We start from the raw sequence: 26,051 nt of genomic DNA, 5'->3' as shown, positions 1-26,051 counted from the left end.
GACAATATTTTCGCAAAGGAAAAAGTTGTTTCAAATCACCTCTACTCTGTATATACAAGGTGTCCCAAAAATGTTGTAACACCTTGAAAGGGGTGGTTCGGGAGGTGATTTGAAACAACTTTTTCCTTAGCGAAAATGTTGTCTGCAGCTTCGTTGAGGAGAAATTAATGGAAAACACTGACCAATCAGCGGGCGCTCCATTAGCATTCTCGCGCTCTGATTGGTCCAGGGTTTTCTGTTAATATCTCCTTAACGAAGCCTCGGACAACATTTTCGCTAAGGAAAAAGTTGTTTCAAATCACCTCTACACTGTATATACAGGGTGTCCAAAAAATGTTGTAACACCTTGAAAGGGCTGATTCGGGATGTGATTTGAAACAAGTTTTTCCTTAGCGAAAATGTTGTCCGAGGCTTCGTTAAGGAGATATTAACAGAAAACACTAGACCAATCAGAGCGCGAGAATGCCAATGGAGTGCCCGCTGATTGGTCAGTGTTTTCTGTTAATATCTCCTTAAGGAAGCCTCGGACAACATTTTCGCTAAGGAAAAACTTGTTTCAAATCACATCCCGAATCAGCCCTTTCAAGGTGTTACAACATTTTTTGGACACCCTGTATATAATAATATTTAATTAATATTCACCCTGATCTACTATTTATGTAATAACGAATATTGATATAATTATAGTGTTTCCATTATAAATGAAATAAAGATAATAAATTAATTGCTAAATTCATGCATTTAAGAAATAAACACTAATTACTAAATTACTAAATTATTAATTATTTTTTTCATAAAATACTCAAACTCTTTTATTCTGAGAAAATATAAGGAAAATTAAACATTATTCATGAATGTATTAAAATAAATATTCCAAGTATAAAATAAATACCAAAACGTTACCAAAACGTTAGTCTTCGTAAATAACTGTTAAAAAAATACTTACAATATCTGATATTGAAATATATGCAACCAAACATATCGACATTGAATTATATCGATTCTAAATAATATACAACATAAATAATTCCTGCAATATATTGCAATATATTAACAATTAATAGCAGAGAACAATTCGTCGTGGATTGAGTGAAATTGTATAAATCATTCTCAAAAGCAAACATGTCGTATAATATAAAGATAAAACGTTACGTGCCTGAAGTTGGAAAAAAGGGAAGCTCGAATGACGTAAAAGATTAATGTAAAAGTAATTTAACAGTGTACCAGGTGTATCAGGCGTGACATTGACGAATACCTTGAATTCATTCACGAACTTTCCGGAATCGCTAATGAATAGACATTCTACGATCTCTTATTGTCACGCGTCATCTATAAGTTATTTATCGCGAGGACATTAACAGAATCTGGTTGATATTAAACGTAGAAATTAATTAATTCTGAGCCTCTATATCTTATTATTTATTATTTATTTGTTTTTTGGTAATTTTAATTTAAGTGAAAATATTTAATTGTAATTACTTGTAATATTACGTTAAATTATCAACCTTTTAATAATTAATCAATCCTCTGAGGGTCAATGATCTCATATTGATTATAATATATTGGGTGTACTGGAAATTAATGTCGTCTTTATAATTTTATATACTTGTTTATCACTCATCAGCTCGTTGATTTTTATCGATATGGTGTTGAAACTTTGCACACCAAATGGCAAAAGACTGTTGATAACGAAGCCGATTACATAATTGATTAAAAATAGAAATTTATTAAAAATTTGTTGGAATTTAATGTAAAAGAAACGACATTATTTTCCAGTCTACCTAATATTATAATATAGATTGCAATGAATCTATACACAAAATTTTAACCTGATGAACATTACAATTTATTTATTTGGTAATATTCAGTTGTTCTAATAGATTACGAGTATACAGGGTGTCTCAAAAATGTTAGAAGTCATAGAACGCAGAGGTTCAGGGGGTGATTTGAAACAACTTTCTCCTTAACGAAAATGTTGTCCGAGGCTTCGTTAAGGAGAAATTAAGAGAGAACGTCGACCAATCAGAGTCCGGGTAGGCCGGTGGAGCGACCAATCAGAGCACGAGTATGCCGGTGGAGCGGCCGCGGTAGCGTAGGATACGCGATAGGCTGTAGCGCTCCCCCGACCAATCAGAGCGCGAGGATCCCGGTGGAGCGGCCGCGGTAGCGTATGAGTGCGGCCACTCCAACGGCATACGCGCGCTCTGATTGGTCGAGCGTTTTCTGTTAATATCTCCTCAATGGAGCCTCGGACAACATTTTCGCTAAGGAACAAGTTGTTTCAAATCACCTCCACTCTGTATATACAGGATGTCCCGAAAATGTTGGAAGTCATTGAAAGGGGTGATACGAGAGGTGATTTGAAACAAGTTTTTCCTTAGCGAAAATGTTGTCCGAGGCTTCGTTTAGGAGATACTAATGGAAAACACTGACCAATCAGTGCGCGAGTATACCGGTGGAGCGCCCGCAGTAGCGTATGAGCGCGGCCGCTCCAGCAGTATCCGCGCGCCTGATTGGTCCGTGGTTTTCCGTTAATATCTCCTTAACGAAGCGTCGGACAACATTTTCGCAAAGGAAAAAGTTGTTTCAAATCACCCCCTGAACCTGCCCTTTCAATGACTTCCAACTTTTTTCGGACACCCTGTAGAATTGTAGATAATGAAATAACTAGTACCTATGTTATCGATTAAATGTTAAACAATCGGAAGTAATCGAACCCCTCGTTTCTAGGATCTCCAACATTTTTGGGACACCCTGTATATTGTATACATGTATATGTATTTTTATAAAAAAAAATTATTCCAGTATATCTAAACCTATTATTTAATTTAAATATACGTCTTCCTATCAATATTTATGATATAGACTGTACTATATATGGTCTCTTGTGTGACTGAAAAGAAATCGAAAGTTGTATATGGCTTTTGTTTATAAATAAATGGAAAGTTTACCTTAGAAATGTGCAGAATTGTTTTGTACATCTAATATAGGCACACTAATATCTACATCTAATAATAAATGTTTGTATGAAACATTGTCTACGACTAATACATATGCAAATTCGAATAGGCTCCTCACAGTTGTACATATAAACGTCATTATTGTCCCACGATCATGGTGAAACATAACGATAAACTTTGATCGTCGATTTGCTAAATTGTAGCTACCACGTCACGTGCTTCTATTTTTAATACACCGTGATGAGCACTTACGTGCACTTATGTGCAAAACGAAATATTATTATATTAATTGTAAAATGCAGTATATAGTTTAGTTTTTAGTTTTTATTTTATTGCCATGTATACCATTATGGATTTTCACATTTGTCCCCTTCCCTTACCTAGGGAATCATTGAACTAGGGAATTATTCCCTTTTCCTTATCTAGTAATCTCATAATCTAGAATCTTAGGTTATCTTAGTTTACTATTACCCTATCTCTTCGACCTCTACTCTTTCATCTGCCTCGATCGCATTGCTTTCCTCTTTCCTCTGTCTTACTATTTTTTCAAAAATCCAGTATACATATATTTTTGGACGTTTTCTATAATATATTACTGTAAGTCATAAAATGCATAAAATCCACAGTCCAGGTATGCAAATCGAATAATTATTTTCTTTATCTTTCTTTCCGTCTCAATCTCTTCTCTACTAGCGTATATACCGGTGAAACACGCATTATACCGACCACAGAGGAAGAATCTAGAAGTTCGAGATGTGGAACGAACCGGTTTCCGTTCAACGAGGACGAATAACGTAGAATGTATAGTAGGACTGTTCCTAGTGGACTGTAGCACATCATCGACCACGGAAATGCATACCGATTCATTGTTTAAATAAATATGTAAATAAATGAATGTAATATTGATCAATAAATTGTTATTGTAATATTGATAAATAAATGTGTATCTGTTATTGCGTTTTATATACACTAGTACTATATTAATACTATATGTACATCGGGGTGGTCCTTATTTTATTAAATTTTGAAATCTATTTAAAAGAAACACGTGTCACAAACCTTCGAAAGTATTAATACATATATGGAATTTCTTCGATCGGTTACTTTTATTTTTATAACTCCGGTAAAAACTGACGAAATGATTTGAAATTTGGTAGTTATTATTTGCTAGTTGCATTTATTTTATTCCTTATTTTTTCGCCCTAAACTTTTCCCATACTTTATATTTTTGTTCGTCAATCCTAACCTAACTATGAAAAACGAGAACGAACCGGCCAGGATTCGAACCTGGGTCATCAGCGTAATAGTCGGCGACCCTACGCACTGCTCCACTATCCGCTCCTTGTTCCTATTTAAGTGCATGAGACTATATGGGATATACATATATATATATATTACAAAATATTTCAAATGAGAAAATTAAAAAATAGTATTAAAATTGTTCAAGAAGAGAATTGAATCCCTCTTTAAATTTATACCTACACTATTTTTATCTAATTTCAAAGAGAACACTGTACAAATAATATTGGTAAAATAAAATACATAAAATAAATAAAAATTGTAACAGATGTAACGTTACTGTAAGAGACCTAAGACTTTTGCACATTACTGCACACCATCGAGTTTAGTATCTAATAAAGATTCTAGTAAATATTCGTGCTGACGTTTCGATACAGATTCCACTATTACTATCGCAACCGGTCGAACCGCTAATTTCATTATTACCTCTAATCTGGAATCGTATCGTCAAACCAAACGATACTAATAATAAAACTGAGTAAGTGATATTTGTTTCTAACGACGTTAATTGAAAATTGCTACGCGCGGAGTTGTAAAGTTATGTAATTAACTTTAAAACCGATCTGAGCGTGTTGTATTAAATTAAAGAGATGCATGATACGAGAAAAAATTAATTTTTCGTGTATAAGAATTAATACACGTTTATGATAATCAGTTGGAAAGATAAATAAATAAAGATAAATAAAATTCTTTTGTTAACATGATACGCTTTTTTATTCGCATATATTATTTATATGTAAGAATGCAGTTCTATGTACGCGTTTTATTATTTATACGCATACGTTTGTATATATATATATTATAATTATTATTTAGAGATACAATCAGTCCCATAAATATTCGTAACATCTTTGTCTATTGAAGGTCTAAAGTCAATGATAGGTTTTCAATGTTTCCAAATAAATTTTTCGTTATAAATATTCGATATAAATATAATGAAATAATATAAGAAAACAATACATATGAATATAATAATAGTGAGTCACATAAGTATTCGTACCCTCTATTAAAGACATTTGTTTTAAATGAATGATAGATTTAATGTTAATTACCCAAGGGGTATACGCCCCCCCAGTTGTGGGGATGGTTTCAGTGCATTTGTGGTAGAGATATATGTGCATTTATGGAGACTTTACTGTATAAACACCAGTGGTTGGGGATGGTTTCAGTGCATTTATCGTGAAGATATTTGTGCATTTATGGAGACTTTACTGTATAAACACCAGTGGTGGGAGATGGTTCCAGTGCATTTATCGTGAAGATATTTGTGCATTTATGGAGACTTTACTGTATAAACACCAGTGCTGGGGGATGGTTTCAATGCATTTATCGTGGAGATATTTGTGCATTTATGGAGACTTTACCGTATAAACACCAGTGGTTGGGGATGGTTTCTGTGCAGTTACGGAAACATTACTGTAACTACTTGATAACTACTTGTTGCAATATGTGCATATTTCTTTGTATGAACACTTTTGTCCCAAATTAAAATAATTACAAATATTTCACTCTACTGTAATTCTACCAATATTACTAAGAATGATTTTTTTCTGATTAAACCATGAACGAGTGTTTCTCTTTGATGTAAGTAAAAGATCTTACTTGATCTGAACTCGATGGAAGTTCGAAAGAGACCGAGAGAGTCCCCGTAGCACAAGCTGTATAAGTTATTTCAAATACGTACGTTTCTCGAGAAACACCTCTTATATGGCACTAATCAATATCGTTCTCGATTTTAGCACACGTACAGTGAGGATAAACACTCTTATCGTCTGTTTGCAATTAGTATCGAAAAGGACAGCTCTACTCACATTCGGTTTGCAATCATAGAGATATTATAAATAGAGTAGGGAATATACAGGGTGGACCATTTTAAATTCACCAGTAGAATTAAGTTTAAATTTTCCTTCTGCAACTGTGAAAGTATGATTCTGCAAAAACATCATCAGGATATTTATAATAGATTTTTGTACAAATTTCGAGGCATCCTTATACAGGGAGGACCATTTTAAATGCATCTTAAATTCCCCAGTAGAATTTCTCGGAAACTATAGGAGTTAGCGAAAAATGTTTCGAACAAAAGGTGTTCCATTTTGAAGGTGAAATATTCTCGTGACTTTGTCTTTGACAAGATCGAAATGATTTTGAATATTACATTACATTATCGTTTATTGTCGTTCAATGTCGTTAAATGTCATTTAGTATCATTTATTGTCATTCAATGTCATTTATTATAATTCAATGTCGTCTACTGTTGTTCATTGTTGTTCACTTTTGTTTAATGTTGTTCTGTATGTTGTCATCCTGTATATAGAGGGTGTCCTAAAATGTTATAACACCTTGAAAGAGGTGATGCAGGAGGTGATTTGAAACAACTCTTTCCATAACGAAAATGTTGTCCGAGGCTTCGTTAAGGAGATATTAAGGAAAAACGTCGACCAATCAGAGCGCGAGTACGCCGGTGGAGCGGCCGCGGTAGCGTACGCTACGCGCTAGGTGGTAGCGCTCCCCGACCAATTAGAGCGCGAGTACACCGGTGTAGCGGCCGCAGTAGCGTATGAGCGCGGCCGCTCCAACGGTATACGCGCGCTCTGATTGGTCGAGCGTTTTCTGTTAATATCTCCTCAACGAAGCCTCGTACAACATTTTCGCTAAGGAAAAAGTTGTTCCAAATCACCTTCACTCTGTATATACAGGGTGTCCCAAAAACGTTGTAACACCTTGAAAGGGGTGGTTCGGGAGGTGATTTAAAACAACTTTTTCCTTAACGAAAATGTTGTCCGAGGCTACGTTAAGGAGATATTAAGGAAAAACGTCGACCAATCAGAGCGCGAGGATGCCAGTGGATCGCCCGCAGTAGCCAATGAGTGCGGCCGCCTAGCCTACGCTCCACCGTCCTCCTCGCGCTCTGATTGGTCGGGCTCTTTCGTTAATATCTCCTTAACGAAGCATCGGACAACAATTTCGTTAAGGAAAAAGTTGTTTCAAATTATCTCTTTACCTTACACCCTGTAGATCTTTCAGTAAGTGGAAATGTTTCTATTATTACGCTTTTTCCATTTATGATATGTAAATATTTTGAGACGATTTATATTATATGTATATATGATTTATATTATAATATGTATATTTAAATAAAGATATGTAAATATTTTGTGATGATGTACTGATTTGTTAACAATATATATACGAAATCTTTAATTTTGTATTTTGATGTGCTTTTAAACAAATACTAAAACTATATTTTTTCATATATACATGTATATGTATATATATATTTAGCCAAACGATTATTCAAAGAGAATACATAATATCAAAATGTCCAGTATATCGTTACTTATATTTTCTTAAAGATTAATTTTAATGACCAAACGATTATTCAAAGAGAATACCTATATATATATATATATATATATATACATACATATGAAAAAATATAGTTTTAGTATTTATTTAAAAGCACCCCAAAATATAAAATTAAAGATTGTACAAAAATCTATAAATTTGCATTTATTATAGTTACAAAAATTACACATTCCATTTCTCATCAAAACTACATAGTTTAAGAATCCTATGATCTAACATTTAAACGCAACGATATCTATATGAAATTAAAATTACTCATTTTCTTCCAAAAGTGGCATACACCACTTCAAAAAAAGAAAGAAAGAAAGAAACATCCTATACTTCTACATTAGCACACTAGTTAAATAATAAACCCCAGTTTCCACTTACCCTAGTTTCTACTTTTCCTAGTTTCCACTTTGAAGTGGATCGCGCCTATACCACGATAGAACCGTTCAAACCAGTGATCGTCATAACCCTTGGTTTCGAATAAATCTGAAGTTTGCCGCTATGTTTATTTCGTTTCCTCTTTTCAACATTTTCCAGACAAAGAAACGAGACAAACACATGGGCAAACTTCAGATTTATCCGAAGCCTAGGGTTTTACCCATCTCTGGTTCAAAATCCTCATCTAGAACCATCTACAACTAAACACTATATGAAACATGTACCGCAGAGAATAAGCGTACGTTACTCACATGGTGTCCCTGGGAAGGGTTTTGAAGGCGACGTAGAACCATCGGAAACGACCTCCGGATACCAAATACGCGACGAGAACGACCACGAGCAGCTGCACGAGGGAAACGAGGCCCCCGTACATGGCGATCAGAGCCAAAACGGCGATCGTGCACGCCAACAGTGTCATGACGAGCGCCAAGCGGCGAAGCAAGCGGCCGACTGCCTTCCACCGGCTGGGTTCGCTCGTTTCCGTTCTTGTTCCCGTTCGCGTCCTCGTCTTCGCCGTTGTCGTCACCTCCGTCCCCGCTCCTGCACACAAGACAACGGTTACGCGCGCCGTATCCCGTCTACAGGGTATCCCAACAATGTTGTAACACGTTGAAAGTGATGAGGGGTGATGGGTTCGGGAGGTGATTTGAAACAACTTTTTCCTTAGCGAAAATGTTGTACGAGGCTTCGTTAAGGAAATATTAAGGGAAAACGCCAACCAATCAGAGCGCGCGTATACCGTAATACTCGTGCTCTGATTCGTCAGTGTTTTTCGTTATTATCTCCTAAACGAAGCCTCGTACAACATTTTCGCTAAGGAAAAAGTTGTTTCAAATCACCTTCCGAATCACCACTTTTAAGGTGTTACAACATTGTTGGGGCACCCTGTACATACAGAGTGGAGGTGATTTGAAACAACTTTTTCCTTAGCGAAAATGTTCTCCGAGGCTTCGTTTAGGAGATATTAACGGAAAACACTGACCAATCAGAGCGCGAGTATGCCGGTGGAGCGACCAATCAGAACGCGCGTATACCGTATACTCGCGCTCTGATTGGTCAAGCTTCTCTCTCAATATCTCCTTAACGAAGCCTCGTACAACATTTTCGCTAAGGAAGAAGTTGTTTCATATCAACTCCCGAACCCATCACCTCTGACCGCTTTCAACGTGTTACAACATTTTTGGGACACCCTGTATTCGTCCTTCCGAACGTTCGCCGTGTTTACCTATTATCGGTTCATTGTTCGTGGCCGCTTCCAGTTCCACCTCTACGCTCACTGTGTTCGGTTTGTTTCTTGGTTTATCCTCGAGCTCGACCCTGCTCTCGGCCGACGTCGACGTCCGCGACGAAGACGTCGGCCGCGAACAGATCGACGATGGGAGGCCTACCGCGTCGGAACGGTGTTCACCCTTTTCTACGTCCTGCAACAAACAAGCGAGCCACTGACCTCAAAGGATCCCGGGATTGGCAGGAGTGAGCATCTACGGCTCAGGGCCGTATTTTCTTAGTTTGTTCTTCGCTAACTCTAATTTCACTTTCCTGATCCTGATATAAGATCCAGATATAAAGAAATTGCCTGAATTTATTTAAAGATTAATTTGAAAGTTTTATAGGCCAAACGATTATTCAAACAGAATACCTAATATCAATGCTAATAAAACTTTAAAATTAAACCTTAAAATTAATCTTGAAGAAAATATAAGTAACAATATACTGAATATAGTCTATTCATGAATTCTTGAATTCCTATTCATGAATCCATATTCTAAATATAATCTATTCTCAGTATATTGTAACCTACATTTTCTTAAAGATTAATTTTAAGGTTTAATTTTAAAGTCTTATTAGCCAAACGATTACTCAAAGAGAATACATAATATCAAAATGTTCAGTGTATTCTAACTTACATTTTCTTAAAATTAATCTTTAAGAAAATATAAGTAACAATATACTGAATATAGTCTATTCATGAATTCCTATTCATGAATCCATATTGTGAATATAGTCTATTCTCTATTAGTCTATTTGAAAGTTTTATTACCCAACGATTATTCAAAGAGAATAATGTTTAGTATGTTATTACTTATATTTTCTTAAAAATAGAATACTTTTTAAAACAATCTCTTGCCAAATGTATATCGGGCCTCCAAGCATGAAAAGCCCAATGCTAACATAGTAATCGAATACCACATGAAACTTATCTCTCCAAACATTCCAAGTTGTTTAACGGGATCAGTTGTATGTGATTATGTCTGAACATTCGATAGGGAACGCTAATATTGTGATATGAAATGTAGAATACTAAGTTTTTATGTACATACAATGATACAATATGTTCATACTTTGGGAACACGATTTGAATAAAACTGTGTCCCACTAATTTGTTTTATTGACTGTACGAAGTGTCATGTCAGAGGTGACTTGAGAGCACTGAGGGTTAAATAAGTGGTCAAAAGTGTCAAGTAAGTTCAAATGTCAAGTATATTTTACAGAGGCTTATATCGTATACTTGTAAATTATTAAAGTAAAGATAAAATTTTTCTCTCCCTGATTATTAATATAATGTAATTTAGATTCTCTTCCCAGCGTGATTATTAACGTAATCAACAATATATGCACGATAAGATGATTTAATATTGTGAGAAAAAGGTTGAATAATCGTGTTTAGAACGTTTTTATCATTTCATAAGTGGTGTAGATAGTAAGAATTTGAGACGCGTTCCCAGTAATGTAGCAAATCTAATCTCGCTATCATTTTTTACCTAACCTAACGACTATCAACAAGTCGTCGAGAGGAACTTCATAATTTTAATTTAATTCTTAGTTTTATTTTAGTAAATTAACTATTATTTTATTTAACTAAATTTTATGTACAATAGTTTAGGATTGAATAAGATTTTCAATTAAATTGTGTTGCGCTTCAAACAGATGGTACAGTAAAGTTTCTATAAATGCACAAATATCTCTACCATAAATCCACTGAAACTGGTCTCAGTGCATTTATGGTAGAGATATTTGTGCATTTATGGTAGAGATATTTGTGCATTTATGGAGACTCCAATAAGTATATCGCTACCGAAACCGGTTTCAGTGCATTTATGGTAGAGATATGCCCCTTAGGGGGTCAAGCCGTTCTATCGCCAAGCAGTGTTTACATAGAGAAGTGAAGGGCAGCGAATAAAGAAGAGGATGGAGCGAAAACACTAGGGTATGTCAGTGAAACAATTTAATGCAAAGATAGAACTTTCTTTTTATTAACTTTTTCGTTATAAAATTTTTAAAATCATATTTCTGACATTTATCTGATTAAAATGAGACCAAACACGATATAATTCGGACGATATTTACTTGTAACAACTTATGATGTATTATAATGTATTATGATGTACAGAATGTCCCAAAAATATTGGAGTTACTTTTCTGTTTTATGTTTATTGGAGTTCCTTGAAAGAGGTGATTCAATTACTTCTGATTGTTTAACATTTAATCGATAACATAGGTACCAATTATTTAATTCTCTACAATTCTACAGGGTGTCCCATTCAAGGTCGGAGGACTTTGAATGGGGTGGTTCGGGAGGTGATTTGCACGCAAGGTATTTTATTTAAAAATGAACAAAAAAAAACCAGGAATACATTTAGTCAATCTTATTCAATAATTGACACCGGTTATATACTAGACGTAGAAATTAATTCTGTGCTTTTATTAAACATTCAATTATTTATATTATATGTAGAAATTGTTATTGTACCTTCATATTCAATCGTTTCTAACTCTAGTTTAGATAGAAATATTTATTCGTCGTTGTGTTATTATACACGGTGTCTCAAAAATGTCGGAGGTCCTTGAAAGAGGCGGTTATTTTCAGCTTTCTACCGGCAGGAAGAGAAACATAATTTTCTTTGATTTTAATTTTTGAAATTCCGAAAATGTTGAAAGTCGTTGAAAGAGATGGTTCGGGAGGTGATTTGAAGCAACTTTTTCCTTAACGAAAATGTTGTGCGAGGCTTCGTTGAGGAGATATTAACGGAAAACCCCGGACCAATCAGAGCGCGAGTACACCGGCGGATCGCGCGCTAGGGACCGCCCTCCACCGCCATATTCGCGCTCTGATTGGTCCGGGGTTTTCCGTTAATATCTCCTCAACGAAACCTCGCACAACATTTTCGCTAAGGAAAAAGTTGCTTCAAATCACCTCCCGAACCTCCTCTTTCAAGGACCTCCAACATTTTTGGGACACCCTGTAGAATTGTAGATAATTAAATAATTGGTACCTATGTTATCGATTAAATATTAAACAATCGGAAGTAATTGAATCATCTCTTTCAAGGAACTCCAATATTTTTAGGACACCCTGTATATCGTGGAACACTAACTAAAAAAAGATCCATAGTAAATATCACCCAAATTATATCGTGTTTGGACTCATTTTAATCAGAAAAATGTCAGGAATACGATACCAAAAATTTTAGAACAACAAAGTTAATAATAAGAAAGTTTCACCGTTGCATTAAATGGCTAAACATATACTATATCTCCAACCATAAATACTAGTTTTCCCGTAATTTGGGCTCCGCTCTCTACGTTGTCCTTCAAATTCATGCAACAAACATGAGTTACGTGAGACATTCGCAGTATCGTGTAACACAGAGTATCCAATGCAAAGTTATATTGCATCAAGCGACCGAGAGGGCTTGTCTAAATCCGGATTCAAGTATTTCTCGACGTTTTGTTGCGCTCCCGAGTCGCCGTGCTACTTTCATGACTGGTTACTGCTTCTGATCGGATCAGAGATGAGCAGAATTCTTACAGAGATACCGAATAACCAATAAAAGATAACCACTTTTATATTCAATAATCGTTTGTTGAATATAATTTGAAATACAAATTTCCAGGTCAAACTTTTCAAGTCAAAAACTACAAGGCTACTGCTTTAACAAACAAACAAAAAATGGGTCTAAGTCTACACCCAATAATACATGTAAACATTAAAAGTCTTTGAAAATTAATTCTATGAAAAAGTTTTCATTCAATTCCTTATTTTATAAGAGACTAATTTATAGTGTCAATTCGCAAAATCGAAGTATCTTAAATATAGCTATACATATCAGCTAGCATTTCTATACTTTCTACTTTCTCCTCGAGTTTCTCTTGAGAGATGCACAATATTCGAGACTAATCTAATTTCAAGTGTAATTGCTATGTTTCATTAACAAATTTTATTTTATAAAATCTTTTTTCTCTTTCGATTTCTTTTCTCCTTTTTATCCTTAATAGTTTCCTAAATTGCATTTTGCAGCTTTTTGCACATTCAAATTTCCTATAAATGCATAAAGATCCGCAGTCTACTCATTATAATAGAATGTAATTTTATGAAATTGTTTCTTCAAGTAATTGTGTATCTTCATCATAGTCAACGAATGACCTCTTATTTCTTTTTACTGTCTTAATTCTGTTTTATCATCAATTCAAATGCTTCTTCCTAAATTTTTCCAACTCTAACTTTTATTATTTGTATGATATTAACTTTCACAAATATTATGTAAGTTTACTCTTTTCAATATGTATTTTATTAGAATACTTGCTAAGTAAAACATAATTCTGTTTTAAAATATTATACATCATATATATTATATGTTTAAGCCCTTTCCGAACAGATTTTTATAATTTATAACTAGACTGCGGATCTTTATGCATTTATAGGAAATTTGAATGTGCAAGAAACTACAAATTGCAAACAATATGCAAGAATATAAAAAACATTGAAAGTAAAGATCGTGTTATAATATTTAGAGAAGAAAATAAATTGCTATTTAGGTTCAATTTTTGTAGGTGTGTTCGCTAAGATTTTATTTAACATAAAGATTTGCAGTCTTTGTATAAGATATATCAAAGGATAATATTTGACATTATATACATTTTATGTTTTCTTCATGTAATTTATTATCAAGTTCAAAATGTGTCATTAGTTTAATGAACAAGACTATCATATTCATCACTTTATTTCTGTATTTTATTTTATGTTCTTTAGGAGAGACAGTGGGTAGCAAAAAGCAGCGATGAAGGTCTTAGAAGATAAAGGAGAAGAAGAGGTATGGATGAAGGAAGTGGAAGAAATGAGAAAAAGGATGAATAGTGAAAACGGTGGTCCAAAAGAGAATGTATATGGGGAATGTATGAGGCATGAGTAAATGGAGGTGGTCAGTCTCTCTCTCTTTCTCTCTCGTGTCTTGATTTAGAAACGTAAGTATAAGTGTAAGAAAAGGGCCTACGATAATGTGATATTTCGTCAGCGGAGCGGAGATCCTTGTACCAATTTATTTAATTATTATAATTATCATACAAATTAAATCCTTTTTACAACTTGATAATTTCATTCTCAAACAGAATGAAATATTACCAACATGGTGAGTTAGTTATCTTTTAGTTGCATATTGTTTTTAATCATTTTATTCTGTTAATATTTTATTCTATTAATATTCTCAAATAATTTCAGTATAGAATTGGAATCCTTACTCACCCCAAAAAGATACACATTTCTTTGATTAACGAATTGGTACGAGGCTAGAACACATTTTTGTAGGATTCGCTTTAGTCGCGTAGCTGCTCTACACAGTGACCATGCATCAAGTATTCTTCCTCGACTCCTAAAATACTAGGATTCTCACTGAACCACCCGAAACAAATACTTATTTCGCAATATAAAAATATATATGTAGTTTATAAAAACACAGGATCGTAGTATTTTGCTGTCGACTCCCTAATAGCGAGACTTGATCAATAAATCCAAATAAATGTACATTAGCGCTATCGCGTGGCAGAGTTCGGAAACTCCTCGATACTACAAGCAATGGTCGACAATTGGTACATAACAAAATATGTATTTGAATTTTTGCAAAAATAAAATTCATAAGAACTTTTTTCCACTTTTATCCAAAAATGGTTTTAAGGAAATACATCTTGAAATAATTCTGATTATTAATATTTTTGTTAATATTTCTGAAACTATAAGAGATATTTACAAAATTTTTAAATATTATACAATACAAAATTTGTTACATTCTGAACTTACGAGGAAAAAGAAGGAAAAATTAAATACAAATGGTTTTGGACCTTTTACAACACTGTAATAAGAAATTAAAGAGAAATTTATTTTCAATAACACTTCCACCATCATAAATTTGTCCACCATGTGCAAGTTTCATGCAATATAAATCTACCTACAATCTTAATAATTTTAGTTAGAATAACATAAATTCCAAACTTATAAGTAACTTACAGATAATATTCTCACTGTACGTACATCATCTATAATGATCCAAGAAGCTTTTTTATACGTCAACAATAACATGAGTATTCTAGAATTCAACAAACAATTAAATTAGATTAAATTATGAATACAGCGATTTGTCAATGACAAGCTGTCAATACAAAACGCAGAAATTAATTCTTCATTAATTCATCGCTTTACATATACTACTTCCTTATCGTAGTAATTAATTTCTGCCCATAACTCTGTAATGCAGTATGTATTTAGTTTGTACACTATCAATTATAAATACATAATTTATGATTCGTTTAGTAATGAGAGTAATGATTTATTCCACATCTGATCGATTAGTTCTTGCACTCAGCGTTACAGATTTTTATGAAGATGATGTGTGTCGAAGAAAATAGATTTGTATTTTAGCTTACAATTTAGCTTTAGATTTCAAATGGAAAACATATTGTTATTGGAATAAAGAACTTAAAGACTGTTGATACTTTATTTTTAGGTTGTTATAGTGAAAAGTGATTTACATAAGAGATTTAGAGGAAAACATATCTTTCGCGAACGAAGCCTCGCTAAGGAAAAAGTTGTTTCTAATCACCTCCCGAATCACCCCATTCAAGGAACTCCAACATTTTTGGGACACCCTGTATAAATAACAGAAAATACTAGGTGGTGCTTCAGAATAAAATTTGATTATTATGTTGGTATTATATTTTCAAACTACTTCTCAACCACTTGTACTTTGTATATTGTTTATTAATCAAAACACAAAAAGTAAATATAACAAAAATATTAACTCGTTAAAATTTTGTTGATTCTTTTCAGTACGATTTAATAGTACATTCTTTGTTCAATAATGTATTATAAAATTATTATTGCTAGGCTCTAGAATCTCTAGATGAAACTGTCTTACTGTAATCAAAAGACCAAATAAAATTTTCTATTTCTTTTTTTAATTCTAGCAGAACTAAAAAGATATAGCCGATGGTTTTAATTCCAAATGCTGATTATAAAATTATGAAAAAAATTGTGCAAAGCATGATTTTCAATACCATTTAAAAATAAATCAATTTTAATTATTTTAATTATTCAGTAATGTTAAACAATAATTATTATTTGACGCAATCAAACTAAGTGATCATCGTGTCTACATGTACATATGTTTTACTTTACAGCGTAGTTAATCATTTTTATTCTCACTTCTAAAAATGAATTTAATTCTACTTTACGACGCTTCGTTTTTAAAACTTTTATTATCGTTCGTAATCGTTTTCTGCAACATTTTACAATCTGACGATCTTCCTACATATTTTACGATGCATTACGTAGTCCATGCATGAATAATTACTAAACAGTAGTTAATAACAGAAATAATTATAATAATTAGAAATAGTTATCTTAACTCGATGTTTTTTATTATTTGATTACAATTATACAATATTTGAGTGTATTCAAGTGTAAACCATTTTCGTAATTGTATTCTTTTATAAGAAATCGCTATTTATTCAGAATAATTCATTCACTTTGCTATCTTGGAAGTTAAACGTTGAAATCGGAATACTTAAGTGAGGTCGTGATCCGTCCACGCAATCAATGACTACCGAGTTTTACACTTTTCATTCGTGAATCGATACGATACATGTTACAATCTCATTTTGAGGATACTTTAATATTCTGACCACCAGGGCCGGCATGACCTTTTGCGGGGCCCGGTTCAAAAATTTTCCAGGGCCTGAATTCACATTTAAATCCTACACTTAAATTTTACAACAAGTAATTATTTATTTACAAATGCTATACAGAGTGTCCCAAAAATGTTGTAACACCTTGAAAGGGGTGATTCGGGAGGTGTTTTGAAACAACTTTTTCCTTAGCAGAAATGTTGTCGGAGGCTTCGTTATGGAGATATTGAGGGAAAACGTCGACCAATCAGAGGGCGCTCAATTGGCATACTCGCGTTTTGATTGGTCGGGGTGCGCGGACGCCTAGCGTTCTGATTGGTCGGGTTTTTTTGTAATGTACGAAGTCTACCATAAATGCACTAGTTCCGTCTTAAGTTTGTGCATTTATGGAAACTTCACCGTATTTCTCATGTCACCATAACTCTCCTTCCTTTTCGAATTACAGTAAAGTTTCCATAAATGCACAAGTTCAGTTCTGAGTTTGTGCATTTATAGAGACTTCACAGTATCTCTCACGTCACTTTAACTCTCTCCTTCCTTTTCGAATTACAGTAAAGTCTCCATAAATGCACAAGTTCAGTCCCGAGTTTGTGCATTTATGGAGACATCAGTATTTCTTATGCCACTTTAACTCTCTCCTTCCTCTTCGGATTACAGCAGTCTCCATAAATGCACTGAAACCATCCCCACCATTGTGGAGGTATACCCCTTTGTTACAACATTTTTGAAACACCCTATATATATATTTTATGCATGTTTTCTATATTATTGTACGTCATAAATGCACAAAATTCGCATAGTCTAGTAATATCTTTTATTTTCTGGAATAAATAATAAATATTCTTTTATTATTTTGAAACATGTTGAAACATATGTTGATTAATTTATCGGTTCGACACTGTATGCCTAAGTAAAACCACCACAGAGTTTCATTAATCTTAACGACCCAAAAGGAAGTCAGTAATGAAAACATCTCTGCATACATCATACTTGACGAATTTTTGTTTTTTTTAATGAACGATACACGCTCGAGCATGTAAACAATTATATCCTAACGATTTTGTTCCACGTTGCAAACACACGTAAGTCTCCATTATGAAGAACTAATGGCGCTCAGAAAATTTAAATGATTATCGGTATTATATTGGTTCGATACGGAAGTACCACGCGCCGTTGCGCGCTTTCTATCGCGTACGACGTAACTCGGCCAGGAGTAACGCACTCTGGCATAATCGTACGGGAGTAATACACTCCGACATAATCGTTCCACCATTGCATAATGAACGTTTATGCTTGTTGGAATTTATTGTCTTATTGTCTACCTTTTTCGCGGATAAATGTCTCGTTTAATGGAGGAGACTCGAAACGCTAAAAAAAAAGGCTTTATTTAAGAATTTATTATGAACAAACGGTTGAATGAAATTATATGAAATTTTGTATACGTTTCTATCTGTAACTGAAAATATAGAATTAAATTTTTGTATGAAGATTCATTGGTGTCGAATAGAGGACATACGAGAAATATATCGCAAAATTAATTTATTTTTACTTTTTATAGTTGTTGGAATATTCACATATTCAGATTACGAAATTATAGATACGAAATATGTAAATAGAGAATCTCATGCATAAGCAAGCGCATTAGAAACCGGTCTCCGGTTCATTTTTTCCAAATTCTGGATTATATAAGGTGTCCCTATACATATATGATGAGTGCAATAATCGACGAAGTAATTCTACATACAAAAATTAATACAAAAGCATGGAACATAGTTCAAAGGAACTACGGGATCAAAACTTGACCGTTTCGACATAATTTGATCTGGAATTTTTATTGGCTATAAGATGAATTTTATATTCATAGAAGTTGGAGATTTCATATTGAAATGCTAGTTGTTGACATAAACACACGCTTGGCGAAAATGTAAACGCGGCGCTACAGCGTTAAAGGTCATGTAAACACGGTTCGAATGAACGCTCGCCCCCCCCCCCCCACTATCGCGATTTCGATTGCTTTGCTTCGATTGATATCACATTCGTTTAGTGAGATTAGTCTAGCTTTTGGTTACAGCGGCTATTTATATGTGTGACGTAGTATCATGGCGCGACAGTTCATACATAAATATTAATAGTATGAGAAGAGACAATAAAAAAATATCGGTATACAGGGTGTCCCAAAAATGTTGGAGGTCCTTGAAAGGGGCGGTTCGGGGGGTGATTTGAAATACCTTTTTCCTTTGTAAAAATGTCGGATGGGGCTTCGTTAAGGAGATATTAAGGGAAAACCTCGACCAATCAGAGCGCGAGTATACGATATACGCGCGCTCTGATTGATCGCTCCACCGGCATACTCGCGCTCTGATTGGTCCGGGGTTTTCTGTTAATATCTCCACAACGAAGCCTCGGACAACATTTTCGCTAAGGAAAATGTTGTTTCAAATCACCTCCCGAACCACCCCTTTCAAGGACTTCCAACATTTTTGGGACCGTATACCAGGGACCCTCCTAACGGCCCCTCTAACGTCGGCCCCGTCCAGAACATTAATGAAGTTTCAGTAAGTGATTATATTATAAGAATATTAGAGTAACCTCAAAATGAGACTGTTTTATTTGAGATTTATATTATAAGAAACATTATGAATTAAATAAACTTTATACTTTCGTTAAGCAGATTAAATGTTTGAATATATTAGGTTGTCCAGAAAGTTCGTGGCAATTTTTAAGAAAACTTCAAAGGCACATTTGAATTGTAATATACATTTATTTATATGTATATTTATTGAATTACATAGGTACTATTTTGTTCCACAACCTTTCCACTTTTTAAAGGATGTACATATACATATATATATGTTAATTGTTTTCAGCCATTTCAACATATTCAAACCTGCACCACCTATCAAAAATCGACATGGACTTTCCAGACAACCCAATAGTATGTACCTTAATTATTTTATTCTTCATCGTAGGCTCCACCAGTCCCCTTATAGTGTAATCACACATGATAGTTATAATCAAGCATAACTACAGGCCCTGAGAACGTAACCTTAACCACTATTGCGCGTTAATCTACTGTACCGACTATTTTGTTACATTAAATAACCAACCTTCACAGTAATAAAACACAGATTGCTTTGACATTTGGTTTCACAGCTGTATATGCTCTCTTGATACGTGTGACTAAGGACAGACTAAAAGTCGTCTGGTTTTCCTTCATAAATAAATAAAGAATAAATTTCTACACCTAATGCACACTTTCCAAAAATATAACACATGGATCGAATTTTTTATTTATCCCGTGCAGTCTTTCATCAACAGTTCATGGATCTTTGATATATTTCTTATAACTAATCGAACTTTACAATTATTCTGAATACAGCTTGTTTAGTATTAGTAAAATGTCAAACAAATCTGCTAGAGAATCGAGTAATTACTAAAGCTGATATGCTACAAACATTTCCAAGCATGTATTCAATTGTCGTCACGTTAAAAGTTATGCGCGTATCAGTTCTACTTTTATTGTTAATGCATATCTAAATACGTGTAATAGTTCTCTGAACAATTAGTAATTAATAAAATGTACTGTCTCCCTGTAAACTAATTCCAGAAAACTAACATAATATTCTAATATACAATGAAACGCTTTAATCTATATATTATATGTAAAAATGAATATTTGTATGTATACAGGGTGTCCCAAAAATATTGGAGGTCCTTAAAAGGGGTGCTTCAGGGGGTGATTTGAATATATGTATTGGATTAAAAGAAATATAATTACGTGAGAATAACACAGAAAAAGCAAATAACGAGAAGCAATACAGAAGTAATACGATTGAAGACAAGTAAATAGAGATATATGATATTTTCTGCTGTGATATACAGGGTGGGAGAAAAAGTATGGAAATCCCTAGATATCTAGCGAGTTCAGTGATAAAACAAAAAATAAAATAAAGGTTACATCTTAGGTAATTTTCAAGGAGGAATTTAATGGTGACCTTGGATTTGACCTTGAGCCTCATTTTCAAGGTCATTTCAAGGTCAACTCGTTTTCTTTAAACCCCTATTTTTGATCCGGGAATTGTAATGACCGATAATTCTACGCGAAAATACTTTTTCTCGACAACAAAAAGTAAATAAAATCTTAAAATAAGAAAATTTTCCGCTCTTTTCGATTTCGGGATGAAAAATAGGGGTCGCCGATAAAAGGAAACGAGTTGATCTTGAAATGACCTTGAAAATGATATTCAAGGTCAAATCCAAGGTCACCATTAAATTCTTCGTTTAAAGTTACCTCAAAGCGTAACCTTTGCTCTTTTTTCATTTTATCACTAAACTCGCGAGATGACTAGGGAATTTCCATAATTTTTCGCCACCCCGTATATGAAAATACAAAAACAAATGATTTGTGTTTAATATCGATGTTTATTATTACGTGTGAAACCACTTTCCATATACGATGCTGTAGGTAACATCGAGATGAATTCTCTTAAATGACCTTGAAAATGAGGCTCAAGGTCAAATCCAAGGTCACCACTAAATTCCTCCTTGAAAATTACCTAAGACGTAACCTTTGTTTTGTTTTTGTTTTATCACTAAACTCGCCTATCACTAAACCCCTAGTTATCTAGGCAATTTCCATACTTTTTCGCCACCCTGTATATGAAAATACAAAAACAAATGATTTGATTTAATATCGATGTATCATATTATTATATGTGAAACCATTTTCCATACACGATGCTGTAGCCAACATCGATATGAATTCAACGACCTGCAACAACATTCGAATAACCTTGGGTAGGAAAATTTATGTTAGTGGAACGTAACCACTTGGACGGATACCAACAGTTTCTGAAGTATCTGTTCGGATCGTTTGATCCTAGATCCTAATGCAAATTTCCATACCCGAGGTCGTTCGAAAGCAATATAAATGTTGCTGTAGGTCGTTGAATTCATCTAAAAATTAATCGCAGCTGATTTTCAGATTCTCTGAAAAAGTAAAAAAGTAAAAAAGTAAAAAAGGTAAAAAGGTAAACAAGTAAAATTCATATCTCGAAAAATCTGGAAAAGTTGATTCGTAATAGTGAATTAATTTATTGTAATTGATACATGAAAAAAGAAATAATTATCTCTTGCAAAGAAAAAAGTATAATTAAACAAAAATATTGAATAATAATATAAATACATATTGGATTGAATTATATATAAAATTAGAAGAAATTGTAACTGTTATTAAAAACAGTTTTAATATTTAAAGTGGCACGAAAAAAAAAAAAGAGTCGAAGCATAAAATAAACAACAACTGGTTCGAGACTACAGAATAAATAAAATATACAGAATAAAAACTTTCGTTTATAGAGAATTAAAAATCTATATAATAATATATAATATATCTATGATAATTATATAATAATTATATCTGTAATAATGAAAAATCTAAGATACCGAAAATCCTTGCTTTTCGAAATCGCAAAAAAATAATTTGGAAACCGTGATTTAATTTAATTAATTTAATTTCTTGGGGACTTTTTAATTGTTACAAACGGTAAAAAAATTACTTGAATTGCGTTACGAGGAACGCAAGCAAGATTTCAAAATGTCACGGGTGATTGAATCGAAGGAAAAGCAGAGCTTATGGGGGACCCATGGTAGGGGAAAACTACCGTTCTCCTACAGCTGGAGCGTAGTATTCGAAGAATCATAATTTACAATCAAATAACGGAAATGACACAGTTGATACGCTTTGTTGGATACGCCGCATTAAATTTAACATTTTCATCGAATGAGTAAGTACAAGGCACGTCGAATTTATGGGATCCATCAATTTACAGAATTTCAAAAATGAAAAAGTTTGCATGTATAATAAAATAAAACTGAAGCAATCTAAAACAGACACTAGCTCTACTTTGCTATTATTTATTCTATTTATTTAAAGAATTTAAATAAGGAAAGGTTTGTATGTGAAATAAATATGTGCAAATATTTGTATGTGATAATAAAAATTAGTAATTTAATTTCTTAATTAATATAGCACATATATTTTGAAACAAAAATGGGAAACCGTTATTATTATAATTGATTTTCTTCCAAAATTAATTTTTGTCATTGAGTCCTCCCACTTTTTTCGTGGTACTTGGCGTCATTTTTTTACTTTTTTGAAGTTTTATATGGGATCTTAATATATCAGTCTAGCTGGATTTCTTGATCTATACGTATATGTATATCTTTGTACGTATGCCTCTTCCTATTCTTTTCTCTAATTCTTTTCCTCTCTCTTCCCATACGAATCTCCAAATTTCTCTTTCTCCTACATCTTCCATCCTATTTTGCCTTCCCCGTGTTCAATTGTCTTCTCCACTTTTATGGGTTTTCGGTTCAATATTCCCCTGATTTCTTTCCTTTAGACACTTTTTCGGCCATCTTTCATCCCCCATTTTCATTAACCTCTATTATATATATATATATATTTCTTGCTGTGCTTTTTTCCAGATTGAATATACAGTTTTTCCTTTACTATACTTATTTCTTGTGATTGTACTCCATGAAAACGGCGAAAAAAAGCTATTTTAATTTTTGTACCCTCCAGCGGGATTCGAACTCGCGACCCTCCGACTATAACGCAACCTACTTCTCCGCTTACCCACGAACGTCTTCTATCAATCGAATATAATAGAGTCTACTTTATTGAATACAAAGTGAAACATTTATTTCACTATCCATTTCCAGAATATTTATTCCAAAATAGTATTCAATCTTACTTTTATTCAAAACAATCGATACAAATTGAATTGTAATAACATCAATCAATTATAATAAAAAATTCAAAGTCAATAAAAATATTGAAATAATGTTGAACTGCGCGTGGGCTAGTTTTTATTGTTGCATTAATAAATATTCAATATAAATAAAATGAAGTGAATGAAGTGAATGAAGTAAAATAATAATAATATCAATCGATTATAATAAGAAATTTGAAATGAATACAAATATTAAAATAATGTTGAACTTCGCGTTGAATAATTTTGATTGTTGCAAAATTATCACTAAAAGTGTTGACGAGCTTATTTCTTTCGAATTTATTAGTGTACAATAATTATGTACAATAATTATTTAATAGGATTTCGTACGTTGCTTATAGTAACTTAATCTCTATGATGAAGCAAAGGTTGAAAGGAAGAGGATTACTAATGGCTTTTTAATTCAAAATGGTAATACGCCTGAATGACGATCTCTTGATTATCGGTTCGACCTTCACCTGAGCTGAGGTCCTCTCCAACCATTTTTAGTCATTCTTACATAACTATGTCTCGACATACTTCGTTATTCTCCCAATAGAATTTTTTAATCGCATCGCTTCACCTTCGAATGAACTTCTCGTAACGAGCATATGGGTTTCGGTTCAATAATCAATATATTATTTAAATACATTACAAAACGTTTTTATAACGACGATGTAAAGTAAGAATTCGAAAAAAGAAATTCACGTTTAAAAAAAATAAATGAAATGATGTAGTTGAAAAACGTAACATGTACACAGTAACATAAATAAAAAAGAAATATTTTACATTTCATTTAATTTAATGCCATTTTAAATTAAAACAGGCGTAAAAAAATTTACGAATACGATAAAAGATAATATAGAAATAATATGTAGTAAAGAATTCTTCGTTTTTTAAATTCCTCTTGCCAAAATTTGACTTCAATTGATCTGATCGAGTTAATCTAATTTTATCTAATTTTTATCTAAGTTAATCTAATTTTATTAAGGAAGAAAAATTGAAAGAACAAAATCACATTAATTATTAGAGAACAATATACAAGAAAGATTATATTTATGTACATCCTCTCTAATAACCGATATAATATATTTCCAACTATTTTTTCCTTTCATAAAAAGCAAATTTCGTAACTTGTGATAATTAATTTTATTCAAGGGTAAGACATGACAATTAATTTTAATTAAATCTCGAACTTAAAAAAAAATTATTATCAATCGTAGTTATTATTATTCCACTATTAGTCATAATTAGACTGCGGATTTTTACGCGTGTACAGGAAATTAGAATGTACAAGAAACTACAAAATGCACACAGTATGCAATAATACATATATATATAGAAAAAAAAAATTGAAAATATTAGTTCATATTAAATAAGTTTATATTAAAATATATGTAAAATAAATTCTTTTTCAGGGAAGGTCGTAAACGAATTTCATTTTCGACAAAGATCCGTTCATAAAAGAATACAAGAATTTTTTACTTTCGATAACGAGAAAATCTCTCGACCCTGGACTATCGACAAATTCAAAATCCGCTAAATTGACATTTCTACAAATTAAAATACCGCCAAATAAAAAATTCACCTCTCACTCAACTTGAATTACCGCGTTAGAATAAATAAATGCTGTACTATTTAGTAGACTCCCAATACTTACACGTTCCTTGTCACAAATTCCATTCGTCCCGTTCCCCAGGTTGTTGCCCGGTATATTCGAGATCGTCGCCGACATCTTCAAACTATCGTCCCTCGGACGATCGTGTAACACCAATCCTTGAATCCAACCTGCGCGTGGAATCGCGTAATATCCTTTAATACCCACACACTGAACACTCTTTTTAAACCTCCACTAATTACAACCGCGAGAAAGGCTCGAAAGTTTCACCTCTTACCGTGAAAACACAAATTCACTCGATCCGCAGAACATTCGACCTGGTCGATAATAGAGTAAATAGAATAAATAGAATAGACCGTCGATAAGCAGTTGGGAGGTCGATAAACCGTCGATAAACTGTCGATAAACTGTGGGGACGTCGATAAACCGTCGATAAATTGTCGATAAACTGTCGATAAATCGTCGGGACGCCGATAAACCGACGAAAAATTGACGATAAATTGTTGGGACGTCGATAAACCGTCGATAACTATCGATAAACCGTCGATAAATTGTCGATAAACTGTTGGGACGTCGATAAACTGTCGATAAATCGTCGGGACGTCGATAAACCGTCGATAAACTGTCGATAAATTGTTGCGACGTCGATTA

General features: G+C 33.3%; 1 protein-coding gene and 1 long non-coding RNA gene across 3 annotated transcripts in view; one reads left to right on the top strand and one right to left on the bottom strand.

Moving 5' to 3' along the window:
- Nucleotides 1-26,051, bottom strand: part of LOC128896797 (long-chain fatty acid transport protein 4-like) — a 47,999-nt gene that overhangs the window by 21,483 nt on the left and 465 nt on the right. For both annotated transcript variants that reach the window (XM_054160274.1, XM_054160275.1), the window contains exons 2-4: nt 25,443-25,570; nt 9,277-9,472; nt 8,303-8,591 (exon numbers count right to left, since the gene is read on the bottom strand). In XM_054160274.1, coding sequence (XP_054016249.1) covers nt 8,303-8,591; nt 9,277-9,472; nt 25,443-25,570 — 613 coding nt within the window. The remainder of the gene's footprint in view (nt 1-8,302; nt 8,592-9,276; nt 9,473-25,442; nt 25,571-26,051) is intronic.
- LOC128896846 (uncharacterized) overlaps nt 19,348-26,051 on the top strand; it is a 12,050-nt gene continuing 5,346 nt past the window's right edge. Inside the window, exons 1-2 of the long non-coding RNA XR_008462152.1 lie at nt 19,348-19,561; nt 19,874-19,941. This is a non-coding gene — a long non-coding RNA (uncharacterized LOC128896846). The remainder of the gene's footprint in view (nt 19,562-19,873; nt 19,942-26,051) is intronic.

This window comes from Hylaeus anthracinus, unplaced genomic scaffold (assembly GCF_026225885.1).
Source record: "Hylaeus anthracinus isolate JK02 unplaced genomic scaffold, UHH_iyHylAnth1.0_haploid 11978, whole genome shotgun sequence".
Classification (NCBI taxonomy): Eukaryota; Metazoa; Arthropoda; class Insecta; order Hymenoptera; family Colletidae; genus Hylaeus; species Hylaeus anthracinus.
Note: the sequence above shows the minus strand (reverse complement) of the source record. Positions and strands in the feature narration are given on the sequence as shown.